Source organism: Varroa jacobsoni, unplaced genomic scaffold (genome assembly GCF_002532875.2).
Source record: "Varroa jacobsoni isolate VJ856 unplaced genomic scaffold, vjacob_1.0 scaffold_1386, whole genome shotgun sequence".
Classification (NCBI taxonomy): Eukaryota; Metazoa; Arthropoda; class Arachnida; order Mesostigmata; family Varroidae; genus Varroa; species Varroa jacobsoni.
Genome location: NW_019214288.1, coordinates 467,845 through 482,895, shown reverse-complemented (window position 1 = coordinate 482,895; position 15,051 = coordinate 467,845). Strand labels below are relative to the sequence as shown.

Below are 15,051 nucleotides of genomic sequence, written 5' to 3'. Positions count from 1 at the left end.
GATCACATCTATTTCATCTTTCAACGCCTTTTTGTTCAGAATGGAAGATCGAGTTATCGGTGTAGCGTACCGTTGTACATAAACAACTCACCTCCTTCTCTTTCCTTTTTGGTAAATAATCCTAATCTAGTCCGGACCGCGCTCTTTATCCCACGATCCCATCGAGCCCGTTCTCTGGGTCTTGGTTTTAGGTCTTCGGGGCTGAGTCGATGGAGCGTCGGGCAGCCAAACCGCTGGCGGTCATATAGCGCTCTTCATACAGCGGCCGAAAGGAACAAGGCTTATTTTTCGTGTGATATGGAAATTTACTTCTCTTACAACTACCTACCCTACGATCTCATATACATACCGTTATACAGGGTCTCTGCTAGTGGCAGCACACACTGCCGCGTTGGGAGCAGCGATGACTGTGTACGCGCAGTGGTGGTCGTTCAATATGGAAGGCCCTTTTCGCCTGTTTACTTATTTCCCCCCTTTCAATCTTGCCCTGTCTCGGTACAATCCTACGGTTACTTGGTCCTATACGCTGTCAACTCTTTGCCGGTAAGAGTTTTTTAGACAGAATAGTTTCCTGCACACTATCATATATATGGACTCCAGGCAAAGAGGCCAAGCCATCACTCCAGCTCTATTGTATCGCGTTATACGCAATGCCGCAGGTCGACTGAGGAATATGTGGCAGCACCGCTGCGGTCATGTCAGTGGCCGGTTCGCCAATATCAGCCGCTGTCGCACGCGCTTGTACCTCGCCTTTTTCAATGTCACAAAACTAGATAAATTAAAAAATGAAAAACAACTACCACTACTAGATTTGGCGATAAAGAGCAGCAAAATACGAACGGAAGGAGGACAACCTGTCAGTTTGCGTTAGATGGATGATATTCAATGGAAATCAGTTAAAGCGCGACAAAGCAGACGACCAAGGCCAAAAAACAAATGAGCAGAGACAGAACGGTAGGTAGAAACTAAATCGATCGCCCGCGGGTGCCCGGCAGAAGCATAAATATCCGCTGCGATCCCTCACGATCATGCTCCCTGTACAGCTACGTGTACTAGTGTAGGCCGTTCCAAGAAGGGAAATGTGCTGATAATCTGCACTTTGTCTAGCAGCATATTAAATAAGTTTATTTAAAAAACGACTGCGCAAGTGATGAACCTTGGAACAAAAGACAAGTGAGTAGACGCTAAAACGACGTAGCAACAGTAAAAATAGCCACCTTGATCTCTACGTCTACAGTGGACTGACGAGTCCAACAAAATCGGGAGCGGAAAATGCATGCGCTTATATCAATCATTGAACCAACGGCCTTCTTGATCGTTCTCTTGCGTAGTACAGTCGGACAGAACAGGATCTCTGTACACGCAGCCACTGTGTTCGGCGGAGAACAAGGGGGCTGATTAGGAGGATTGATAGAAACAGACATGGACGAAGACGGGGGAGATAACTTGGTGGCTTCTGGGCTGGTAGGCCATAAACTTGTAAATAGTAGTTATAGAAAAGTAGTCTACCGCCTCGTTTTTGATTTTTTTCTCCTTTGGCCTTCTCTGTCTGCTCTGTTTTTTTTTTTTTTTTTTGTATCTAGAAAATGTCCACTGCTTCGGAAATTTATGATAACACCGTCGTACTAGCGATGCCTTTGGTTCTCGTCCGCCTCTGTAGCTTCCGCCGATTCCTTTGACGATGGTGGTGTTGTTGGCATCTGCTGTCGCTGTTATTGCTGACGATAATGGCGATGGGCCCTTTCGCGATACAGCATCTTTTCTCCCACCAACTCGCTCGTCGTTTTTCTCGCTACGATGTTCGCTATGATGCGCTTTTTTCATCAGGGCATCATCGCGCTGTCGCGACCGTCGTCATCGAATAGGCTGCTGCCGCTGTCGGCCTTCCTGGCGTCTGGTTAGCTTGGTGGCCTGCTTTGTGTAGGTTTACAGTGGGCGGTATTATGGGTGCGTTACTTGCCTACGATGGCTTTATATTGAAAAGCGCGAGCCAGTTACGAACATCGGCCAGAAAGAGGACGTGTCCTTGATTCGCTCAAACCGAACGAGGAAAACGAGGCAGCGGTGACCTGCCGATAGGTATTTCAGATGATGGAATCGTAGATAAGGGCAAGTTATGCTGAATATAATCATTGGTTGAGTAAAAAAAAATTGTACGTAGTCGTTGATCTAGTAACAGCTTATTTTTTGTTATATACGCTCTTTCTCTATCGCTTGATGTTCTTGCCGCTGGGTATGCTACACGAACGTGTACGTAATTAGAGAGAGGGAAGCTTAATTAATATGCGTAGACAGCCAGTGAAACCACGTATCAATTTTAATTCGAAACTGTGCTTCAGAAATGCGGCGATGGTGGCAATAACGAAGCTGATATCCCGCACGTGTCAGAATTCTGCTGAGCTTGTCCAACGAATGCAAAAGCACTTCAGGCTGAGAGAACAAAGAAGATTGCAATGGGGACCCCCCAGACACCTACGTCATTTCCCCAGAGAGAATTAAATGACGAGTATTGGCTGCGGGACCTGAGTCGGCGTTGTTGTTCGGTGCCACTCAAAAGACTAAATACTTCGATTAGATGTGTCGCTCCCCTTTAACTTTAACACTTTTAACTATGTATGAGGACAAGTTAATTTTTTTGGTTGCAAATAGGAATCAAAAGTAGAATAAGTTAATTGTTGAGTTTATAGTGCATATAGTGTATGCATAAGGCAAAATCGGGTATATTTTTTTATTACAAAGGAAAACTTTTTTCCCACACCGCTTTGTTTGCTGACGTTACAGAGCTTCATAGCCAATTTATAACTAAGTAACTTGAAATACCCTTCCTTAATATGTGACGAAATAGCATAAACAATTGCATATGAAGCCAAATCCTACGAGGACGACCGACATTCAATTTGTTCGTGTTCATCGAAATATATAAGTAAACAGCATTTGAATAGCTAACATGATCAGCGGCTTTACCACACTGGGATTGATACGCGTATGGATCACAAGCATTAGGATTTTGCGCCATTTGTTTCGCATAGAACCTTAATACCGATTCGGCCATTGTTCCCATTAAAATCACTTACGTCTGCGTGGACTATTTACCACATTATGTTGTAGTATAGCATCGACTCCATAAGTGTTTCAAAATGTATGCTCCTGACGAGCATCTTTCGTACGCACACATGCAGACAAATCAAGTTTGTTTGAATCATTGAAGTAACGATCATAAATCCTTTTGCAGATATTTCATATGTGTATACCAACCGTAACCAATTATGAGCGGATGTTCTACTTATATAGCCTTCGAAGTTGAGCGTCGGTACTCTGTATTATAGGTACGTGCCGGTAGAAATTCTATTTCGTTATCGGTACAAGCCCACTAATAGGTCATAACCATCACGAAACGAGTTGGAATAAATTTCATGTTTCCTACACATCTAGTAGTGAAGGTTTCCACCACGCCAGCTCGCTGGGTCAAATCTAGTCATAGAAATCACAGTCATCCACTCCAATATCTGTTAGGATATTGAAGTTTCTACTTTCACATAGAGCCGGTAATTTCTCAAAACTTCAACTCCAAGGTATACGTGACAAACTAAATCGCCTCAGGCGCGTGTGCCATCAGTTGCTACATGTCAAATTGCCGATGTATCCTTCCAGAGAGGAATCACATCTAAGTTAAAAAAATATCCTCTCTACCACTCACCATTTTGATAAAATCCAAAATTTACGTTAGACGAAAGATCCGAATCTGTAGTTGACGATGAACCCGAAATGGAAGAATGCTCTGCAGCGGTATCGGCCGTTGAGCACTCGTTGTTGTTGGCCAGATCTTCATCTTCAGATAAGGACATGGGCTCCAGTTCGGAGCTGAGCTGGTCCGGTGGAGAAGTAGGATTTGAGATAACTGACAAATGCATGTCGTTTGAGTTAACAGCCGGGTGAAAGGCTTAGTCGATGGTGCGAAAGCCACAGCTAAAATCAGACGCAAAGACGAAAAGTAGTAACAGATTAGAACAGGCGCAGAATTTTCTAGAAATTTAAAATTTCCATTTAAATTGCGCATTTTCATTAGATACCTTAGAACAAATCTATTTGCACCTGTTCAAAATGACCGTATACGTTTTACAATATTTAGCATATATTCTAGGATATGGTAATATATAATATTCTATAATATCTGGCAGTTGGTGCGCCTAGACCCGTGAGTATTCGTTCTATTTCCTGGATAGGAGACTGTTGATTCTTTCCACCCAGGTATAACAGAAGGTAGATTGTTTTAGGCTCTGTTCGACTGTGTCACCAATTGCTAGTAGATTTTTTGATTTCGGAAGTAAACAATAATGTTTACGAGGATAAAGCAACAACGAACCTAGACGACCTGCACGAAGGTAGCTCGTTTGAATGTCTTATCTTATCGCTCATTTCGTTAACCTATTCAAGTTAACAATAGTAATTAACTAATAGGAACCGTATAGAGTGTTAGCTTCGTAATGAATACGCAAAGAGACGTTTGTCCGTTGTCTCAGGCACGTTGCAATATATATATATATATGTATGTATGGGAATTTTACCAAATTCATTCATTCATTCATTCATTTCAATTACATTTGCCATTGATCAATATTAGACTGAGCGTATACCTCTCTGTCAGTGTCTTAATGGTAAATGTTAACACTTTCTACCAAGAAAACAAATTAACTTTGATTCAGTTCTGCAAAAATAGGCAGTGAACACGATAATTTTTCCCCTGACGACAAACTTTGTAAATTTATATCAACTCAATAACCTCAGATCGACAATTCACTAGATCATGAATAGGCTGGCAACAGGGAAAGAAGTGTATCTATGAGAATCAGGCTTCAGAATCGTTCGAAATTTGAGTTATATATAAATTACACTTTATATATTTAGTTGGAATAAAAGCATCGGTAAGGATGTATCGACTTTTGCTCCTATTCCTGTTCCAGTAGTTCAGCGCATAAATGTTAGTCTGTGATGTTTAAAGGAATCTGTTTGCATAGATCGCAGTTACAGGTAGAAAAACTCTTATTATTAGTTTTTAGTTTATAGTGGGATCGAGTCGTACGGCTCGTGTTTTTATTCGGGCTTTTAACAAACAGACTTCGAGCGCCCTCTAACGAACGATAACTATTGGCATCTAGATCTAGCTTGGTTTTCAGATGATTTCTAATGAAATATTTGCTTAACGCCATCGTAATTTTAGAGTTTCAACTACCGGGGTTAGTCTCAGACAGTATGTGTCGAATAGATAGATTTCGCTAATGTCGCCAATGGAAGACGACTGTAAAGCACGTTTCAGATTGCCTCCTTGGTAGCGGCCCTGAAGGACGCTTTGATATCGACGGGCTAGTTACGGATTGTCAACGAAAATAGTGCACCCCGAAAGATTATTGCGCCAAAAAATAGGACATACATTTATTATAACATCCTGATTGGTATTATCGTATCGGGGTGACTGAGAAAAACGTATATTTTCATGTAAACACAAATGAAGATATTAGTGCCCTCTTGCAAAGGCCAAGAACAGTAGTAGATTCTCATAGACTTTTAAGTCTGCTATTAACTGCCGGTTTTCAATGGTAACATTTCTAATTAACATTCCCCTTATATAGTAGACAAATAGGAACTCTGTGTTATTATTTGCACCTGAACCTTTTAATAATATACTCGCTCTTCCAATGGAGCTCATTGTATAGAGAGTATACAATGGGCAGCCTATGCACCCTTTTCTTTCCCCTCAAGCTTATCAGTTATTTTCGATAGCCGACATTCAGCTTGAAGAGCAGCGATAAGCATCGTCCGAGGAAGAATTGCAAGTGTTCTCATCTGACAGATACCGCATTTGAATTTATTCTACACTAAACTTGGCGCTAGCGGTCAATGCAAGCGTCTGCAAACTTTTCTTAGAGGTTCACTAACTTTTTGAAGCGTTGTCACACCACATCCAATACTTTCAAAAATCTAAGATAAAAACAATAATTTTTCTCAATAATCAGTTATTCTTATCCAACACGGTGCGGCTGAATACAAAAGAGAGATTGGTAAATGTCTGATACTGTCGTCTGATGGAATATTTAACGACTTAATGCCGGACGAAGAATTTTTACATGTTAAAGTGAATGTGTTACTTTACGATATGCAGATACGAGCTACGCCAGACACGGCGCGTACGCAGTTTTTCTATCTGTGTTAATAATGAATAAAAGTGTGAGGTTCTGCTATAATTAGAATCTAAACTACAGTCTTTTTCAATTAACAGTACAATAATAAACAAACAATGAAATGACGAATAAAAGGAAGAAAAAACCGTACGGAGGCTCAAAGCGTTACTGCTTAATTTTAAAAAAAAAAACAAAATTATCAGGAAAAAAGCGAGAACTAAGAGTTGCCTTGCGAATGTATGTAGAAAAAAGCTGCAACGCCAACGTGTAAGCCACCCTCCTCATGAAGCAACGATGACGATCAGCAAGTGATGGCAGTACGAGCTACTTTGTGCTACGTACAGATTTAACAATGGGCGTCTTTGTCGTTCTTTTGTGAAATCTACTTGTATTTGTTCTTAAAGTTAACTTCTCAAATTTACTTAAAAAACATTCTATTTAATTTATTGTTTATTTGATTTAACCGCTAGTTTATTGTCCTGCAATAGCCCTAATAAAATATTATCTAAATAAAACTACTATTAGATACTTAGGACAGCTAAAAAGCTCGTCTGTTCGCTGCGTGCACGTTTGTGTCCTCTATTCGAATGCGCCAGGAGTCGCTATACGGCTTACATTTATTTAGCTGTCATGCCACGTGCGCGTTCAACCTTAAAGCGACAACGCATCCAACAAGTTGACAAATCGCAATTATAATTCAGGCGTCTAGCAGTAGCCTAGAGACGGCCAGCGGAGTTTCAATTGTAGATACAATCCATGTAGGTAGATATTCCTTGATCAGACTTTTTAAAAAAGCCTGACCAACAAATATCTATCTACATGGAAAAAGCTCCCTTTATCAGCGACCCCGCGGAGAGAGATAACTTTACTTAAGGGCTTCGGACAACTTCTGGCACTCATATCTTATGGAGTTCACATATTAAGATAGCGACATCTCAGCACTTAGTTCTTGCCATAGGCTTACTGCTTGTTAAACTCGAACGTTTAATAAAATTAAGGGAGTAAATAGTTATAAATACTTGTACACATTTCAGCCGATTGATGGGTTAATGGTGTATATAGCTTGATGTGTTGTACCAATCACTTTTGTGGTTCATGCAGGTACATATACAACCTGTAAAAATACCTTAAACTCGTTCTGTCGACGTCTGTCACAATCCCCACCCTGGCTTCTAGAAAGGCTTAGTTCAAGGTCGAGTTGACTATTGGACGAACATTGCGGTGGGCTTCAACGAACCGCGCCACATATTATCGGTGCATGGTGCTTGTTATCCTACTAATAAATTTAATAGAGAGAACCGAATTGCAGCGTTATTAGCGAAAGGAATTATCCTTCCCAGTTTATTGTACAAGGACCTATACAGACCCCATGCGAACAGTCATACGCATCTTGTGCTCGCGTACAGATACACGAATGATGCAATGGAACGTACGTTTGTACAAACTCAATCGCGTACCTCAACGTCGCTGTATATAATGATCAGCTATTATATCGGTTCTCTCTGTCAGCCTAATTGTTTTCATTGGCCTTGACGAAGGCTGACATTCGTTCATTCGTTACAGCCACATAGAGGCGGTCACCATATACCCAGCATTAATGTAATAACTCACCTGAGGGCCCACGGATAAAAAACTGATCGAGGTAACAAGTCAACAAATTTCCGGTCGCACTACAGCCACTCAAAACGGGCTTATATTTCAATCACAATACCAAACGTAATTTCACTACGGTCCACTAGAAATGAACGTACGAGCGTCGCTTCAACTTATACGGCATTATGGAGCCGTGTCGGCGAGAACCGTCCTGTCGACTTCAACAACACCTGTTAATTGCTATACAGAGGCAATCTCGAGGGCAATAATTGCTAATAGTTGACCAGCGCGAAATCAACATAACGCACAGGAGCACACGATGCTAAGGGTGAATCCAAGATGGCGTCCACCCATAGCCTTCACAGCAAACGAGTTTGCTGGACAACAGATCACTTGGGCTTCAGCTTGGGAGGCGCACCGCGTTCGTTTAGAGGCTCAAGCTCAAAGCGCACAAGTGTCGGACGGAGCGAAAGGGCGAATGTCAATGCAGCCTATTTACAGCTATTCTGCCTGCCCGCGGTTTCAACTACTCTGTCTGTATAGCATGTACCTACACAGATTAGGTTTGTATTGTAAAGGATAAAATTAAATGATAAATTGCATAAACAGTGTATTAGCAAATTCTTCTATCGTTGCGATATGTTCATATATAACTCTTGGGTGGTTCGGCAATATCTGCTACGCTGCTATATACGTTCCACTGGTTTCCGTTATCCAAAAATAAAGAACCTCGTTGATAGTTTCCTTGTTTCAATTAAATGTGTAAAGGTCAATGTAACGAAAGATCAATAACTTAATTTAGATCGGTAGTGTATTAAATGTGTGATTTCCGCTTCTGCAATCTAAAATCTCTGAGTTTCCGCAGTAATAACTTGCTCGTTTACTAACCGCGCAGCTCTTTCAAGGCGTTCAGGTGTGGCGACACGTAGATTACTAATTACTAAGGACACTTACGATGAGTGAGCACTTGAGCTTTATATACGGTTAATAAGAACTTCAACACGCCGGGGTACAGATAAAATGCAATCAACTGCGTTATTATTTGAATATTTGAAAGGAAGTTACGATTTAGTTCGTGTTTTTTCAACTGCTGTTAGTCCGTTTTGGTTTGAGCAACTTTACAGTAAACAATTACTTGTTTAATATAACAGATTCTGCTCGCTTCGTTTCTTTTTTTTATTGTGAAACGAAAAAAGACTCCGATGACATAACCAAAGTGATACATAGCTTTTTCTTCGATTATAAACATCGCTATTTGAATCGATATTTATCTAATAGAGCAAATGAAACTTAGCCGTTCAACTGCTGAAAGGTCTGATTAAGCTTTTAGCGGCCACTCTTCAAATATGTTACCATTTTGAATGTGAAAAATCTAGCAATCATACAGGTAACAACGTCAGCTGCAGTAGCTAAACTCGCATAACGTCTGGTATCAACTTGGCAACTTCAATTAACTTCAATCGTGGTACACGAAATAATTAATAAATTAATTACTCAACCTGAATCAATCGATCAACTAAACAGCCATTGAAATTAAACTTTTTTGTTAAGTAAAGTCATACATCAGTATTCAATAGCTAACACTCGGAACGCTTTTCACTGGATTCTAGTCGTGTTTTTAAATAGGTATTCATAATACCTTCGCCGAATAGTTTTTACGGATTCTAAAGAAAAGTGGACCGATATCCGGCAAGAGTTTACACTATAGCGTATTATAAGCGCAATGTATGAGTAAGAGAATCCTACTTAACTGCAATGATGCCTTTCTCTGTCCAGAGAGACGCACTTCCATAAGCCTTCTTGATGGCTCAATCTTAATGCCTCAAGAGCTAACTTGTACTATATAAGAAATCTAAATACATTCTCACGCCAGTATCACAGTAACGTGTTCGCCTCTCCCAAGCTTACGGTCATATGAAATAGTTCAGGTTCAAGGCATAGCGTGGATCCACGTTGTTGGGAGGAATTTATATGATGAACTTTTCGTATGTTCCAATTCAAGAGTGAAGTCTAAACACAGGAGTGACCTTACCCCCCTTTCGTCTACTCTAATTGTTCTCTACAAACCACCCGAGAGATTCAAAGCAGGGGCAACATATCGATGCGTAAACCGTAGTTACGTGTATCCCGGTTAAAAAGATGTACAGATTTCTACATTTTAATGGTGATCGTATTGCTTTCTTAGTCAACCCAAACAGATCTTTTTCGTCCAGTTTTCGACTTCAAATAATAAAACAATCTTTTAAGGCTCTGTCTTCATGAATATATCATAACCATAAGAGCAAGATATCAGACTTGTCATTTGTTTACAAGAAAAAGATTGACTCCTAACACCGCATCCACTATAAATTCAGATTGGTCGAGGAGGCCATGTTGGCATCGAAATTGGCTCCTGTATATTTTACAGTGAAGTAGGGAGAGAGAAATATTGACATGTAAGTTCTCAGTAGCTAACGCTACGTTCTTTTGCTTCTGATTTGGTAATTGTGGCTGAATCTTCTGTGGGGCATTTCGAATTAGTGGTGTTCTTATTGCTAATGCTTTAGGTGCATTGCCAGTTTAGTCATACCGGTAAGCATTAAGTAGCTTCGACGAATCGGCTTTGTTTCTGTACTGTATGTGTGTTTTGAAACAACAATTGCAAAAGGTGTCAACTACAAACAAGCACAAATACACAGCTGCATGCGAGTGCTTAACTGGTTAGGAACCAGTGTCGTTAGGCAACTACTTTTCGTTTTTTTTTGGATCGAATTGGACGGCGGGTGCTTCGAGTGTATGCGAACCGTTTCACGTGTCTATACCACAGCTCAAGTCATCGCGTTTCGTAATTTGTCGCTTAACTTCCTGCTGTTGTTATATGGCAGCAACGTAACTTAGCAGTGACGAAATAAAGAAAAAAACAAAAGATACACTACTGTTCTCAAATGGAGCTGAGTGGTTTATAAATTGTTGACGGAAGAGAACAAAACTTAATGTATTTGGAAAGCCGGCGTCTGCACTTTAGTGATAGCAGACGAATTATAAGGTCTTACCTCAAGCAGACGATGGAGACGGATTAGCTCTGTTTACTTCGGTTTAGGTTCTGTTTAGGTTGCGCAAACAGGATTCTAAGCATCGTTGTTGCCCTGTTAAAATAAAAGAGAAATCAACCGAGGCTATATGGACGCCAGTGAATGTGCTGCCCGTCATGATGCCATCCCAAACGGCCGGAGACAAAATCACGATTATTCACTAATGATGTAGTGACTTACGTCACCTTTAGTTATTGTGACGGTACACTTTCGGGGCTAAATTAGTAGGCAATACAGTTGGTGATTTTTGTAATAAATGACAAGATAAATTTTAAGTGGAATCTCTACTTGTTTTTTTTTAAATTAGTAATAGATTTGCCTAAGTCTTTTTAAACTAGAGACATCGTTTATTGCTTGACTGTATCCAGCGGACTGAAATTAGTTACGGCATACGTAAAGTATATATATAGCATGAGCTTATTGCCTTCTAACGTAGATAACATATAATGTTCGTTCTCTTTGTTCACATCAATTTCCCTACCATAAGGAGTATTTCGACAAAAGTTTTGACGACGATGGGCACGGGTGCCACTGACGCCAAACCACCCATTTGCCCACCTATCCTGTGATGTGGTCTCTCCCGTTTTTTCTATGAAGCTTACTAACTCACCCCACTCTAGCGGGCCATAGCTTAATGCAAAAGGGAGCTCCGGGAAACCACTGTACAGGACAAAATGGGGTCCCATGCGAGTTGGATGGGGAATTTATAAGCGACGCTGTGTGACCCAAACTCTGGCGGTAGCCACTTTTCAAGCAAGAATCGGTTGAGATTGGGTTTGTTTCGTTTCGTCGGATGTTGTCATTGAAATAGCAAGCGGCAATCGGTCCTCTGCCTGCCTCCCGCAAGTTCTGCAACCGACCTTTGGGTGCGGGTATCTGCTGAAAAGGATACGATGTCTGTCGTAGTTGCGACCGTTCCAGTGCAGTAGGGTGAGTTGCAGTGTTGGCGGAGGTAGCTTTAGCTTCAGATAGGAAAGCCTCCGTGCGTTGATGTGTGATGGTAAAGCGAACGGAGCACTGATGAAGAACGTGCCCCTTTCAACAACGACTGAGCAAGGAAATTATGAACATGGGGGGAAAATAGCATAGAAAATGAGGCGAGGTCAAGTGTTATAAATGAATCAAAATCATATGGAGTTTTACGTAGTAGACTGGTGTGGCTTTTGTAATACCGGATCATCGGACAGCAATAACATTTCCATGCTCTAGTTTCTTCGCTGGCATTTTTGCGCCCGCATCGAGTAACGCTTGCATGTAAAGTATTTGAAGATAATTAGAAAAACGCATTGAGATCTCCCTGTTTTCAGGGGTATCGCGGCAATATTACGTTCTTGTGTGACGCTACAATGTGTAGCTGTCCATCATCTTAGCATTCACTCATAGTATAATAACCGCCGGTTGGTGGAAAATGGTCCCATTGCCGAACATCCATCAATAAACATGATTGCTGAAAACTCTTTTTTGTTAATAGTACGACTTATTCATGCCTCTATAACAAACTTCATGTGTATCCACAAATAAAGAATTTACACACACAAAAACACAAACGCTTTTCAAATGGTGCCTCGAGCAGCTTGTCCCATATTCTGTAACCATTAGAATATGCTAGGCTAATCCTTCGTTATACGTCACATCGCATGGACACACCCTACGAGAAGGAGCGCCCTTCCATAGATGCGTCTACTACATACTAGAAAATATATATACAATAGAGAATAAGGGAAGCGCATTATAAAGTATATCCGGTATAATGCCTCATGCGTGAGCTCTCCTTGTATAAAATTCCTGACAACTAAGTGCTCTACATACACGGATAAAAACAGAGTTTTGACATCGTCCGACCGAGAGCGCCAGCGCGCTATGATGCTGGGCGAAAAGAAAACGATTGTACTGATTGTGCTACGGAGGTTTTTTGCTTTGTAAAAAAAATATATATACATATAGAGAAAGAGAGAGAGCGGGACCGGAGGCGGTTTGACCAAGTCGAGATGGGCACTAGGGGACCAGGGGGAAACCTTCGAAATCCTAAAGCGAAGAGAGGAAGCGAAATGTGATGTAATTCAGCAACGACAGCAGTCGAGGAAGTTGCAAAGCAGCAGCGGTGTTAAGAGAAATATGGTAGAACGATGAAAATGCGGAGGCACAGAATGGCGCAGGATAACAGCAACGAGATCGGTCAGATCATCGTGCAGTGGTTGGCAGCGACAGTCCACGAGCATATGGCGGCTCTGCTAGATGCTTCGCCGGTTCGAGAAACTGGGAGGTTGCAAATGACACAATTCTTTGAAGAACCTGCTCTGCCTCGTTCCGTGTGCCGCTTTAGCTGCTGATCGCAATTGACCCGACCCGACATGCATCCACTAAATCGTCATAGAAACAACGACACTGACGCTAACAGTGTAGTACACGTTCAGCCAGCGACCGATCCTTGAATTCCTAGACCACAGGCGCATCCCGAACTAAACTATGCAACACACTGAAGCTTTGTGCTTCACTTCATGACCTCTGTCCGTTTCCATCCTGGCCCTTCAAGCTAACTGCCAACGTCGACCACCACCTACGGGAAAGTCTGTCGACTCGAACGTATCCCTCATTCCTTCTCTCTCAGATAGTTTCCTTTTTTTCCCTTTCTTGTCTCCCTTCGTCACTTTAGAACTCTTCTACAACCACGCCAAATGTATTGGAAGCCAAAATCGGGTTTCAAAAAATTCTGTGTGGAATTATTCGAGGACTAGAACGAGAGGTCTCGCCGAAGTCAAGCTCCAACGGTCCCGTCTTCAGTTGACGATGCCTTCATAAAAAGGAACAGGGTGAGCACGAAAGAAACGTAAAGGAGTAGGCGGGATGTAGCGTTCTTTCGTACTTTGTAATTTGCCCTTGCTGACCGGTGTTAACAAGCCTGTGTTATCAATAATTACTCATTTGCAAAGCCTTCGTGCTTCCCCGCCGTCAACGGCATTTCTAAACAGTGCTTATACGGTTATGAAAGGAACGCTACCTGACTTATGCACTAAAATTCGGGCATACTGGTGTGAAATTTAAGAGAGCTTCCCATTGCCTTTCCCTCTTTAAAAACGTTTAGGTCACCCAATATAAGAAACCAAATGTACAGCCATTTGTTGAGATCCGTAGCTTTGCTTTTATATTCGCTATTGCTGGCTAGTTCGTATTTCAGTTTTTGTACAAATTGCTGTATGACTCAGGCTCGAAGCAAGCTAGCAGATCGAAGACAGCTTGCGTTGGACGGAACTCAGGGACATGAAGTTTCAAGCACATCGATCCGGTGTGCAATAGACGCCGTCTCGGGTGCTAATACGTCTTCAGAGAGGGTGAATGACATCGCCCCATTAACTGCTATATCGCCAGTCCTTAAGATATGTTGGGCACTACGTCTCTATAGCAACCAGAATAGACGTACGATGCGGTAGCGGACCTATGTAGTGGTTGTTTTCACCAGTAGGCGAGGAGTGGTCAAAAAAGCGGCTGGCAGCGTGGCTCTGAGGACAAATTTCGATATAGTTATATCCACTGCTCGTCACAAAAGATCGATTTAGCGAAGAGCCAATCATTTTGCGAAAATGTTTGTTTTAGTGGTGCGAAAACAACAATAAAATAATATTGTTTCTGTCTATCTGGGGGCCATCCAAAATAAATGAAACAATATTTAGGGTTATGATGACCCACATACCGTACGGCAAGATACTTTTAGCACTGTAAGACTGGTCTATTCATTGTAGACTTCAGAGTCGCACGAGAAACTCGGCGCCTTTCCCTTGGCACCATTACATGTCGCGAACTATATTGTCCCAGGCTTTTATTACGTATGAGATTGAAACTCTAATTAATCATAGGGCTTAATCGTAGATTTTCAGACGACCATATATAGACGCTCGTTACTATGCGGTGCTTAAAATGGCTGGATATTATATGCTGGAAGCGAACCCTCAGAACTAATCTTAGTCAGCGAGGGCTAAGCATAGTTCGAATGGAATCATACGCCACGATTCGAGAAGCTACTTAAAAGATTTAACGAGCCTTATTAAACAAATACGCGTACAAACGGATATTGGAATGTTAAAATCACGAAGATGGGATAAGGTGCCGCCCCTCCTTTGGTCGTGATCTGAATAACTTATTCTGGCCACTTCTGCTTCTTCTAGAGCTATAAACCTTTTTTAAAGTAATATTTGAAATGAGGTATAATATACAAT

At 41.5% G+C, this 15,051-nt stretch overlaps 1 protein-coding gene across 3 annotated transcripts in view; it reads right to left on the bottom strand.

The window, feature by feature from the left end:
- Positions 1 to 8,206, bottom strand: part of Schip1 (Schwannomin interacting protein 1) — a 73,505-nt gene extending 65,299 nt beyond the window's left edge. Inside the window, exons 1-3 of one of the 3 annotated variants that reach the window (XM_022849068.2) lie at positions 7,788 to 8,204; positions 7,303 to 7,452; positions 3,698 to 3,966 (exon numbers count right to left, since the gene is read on the bottom strand). In XM_022849068.2, coding sequence (XP_022704803.1) covers positions 3,698 to 3,911 — 214 coding nt within the window. In that variant the 5' untranslated portion in view covers positions 3,912 to 3,966; positions 7,303 to 7,452; positions 7,788 to 8,204. Of the gene's footprint in view, positions 1 to 3,697; positions 3,967 to 7,302; positions 7,453 to 7,787 lie in introns of all 3 variants that reach the window. The other 2 variants (XM_086972105.1, XM_022849067.2) reach the window with 2 other exon arrangements.
- Positions 8,207 to 15,051: the final 6,845 nt, after the last annotated feature.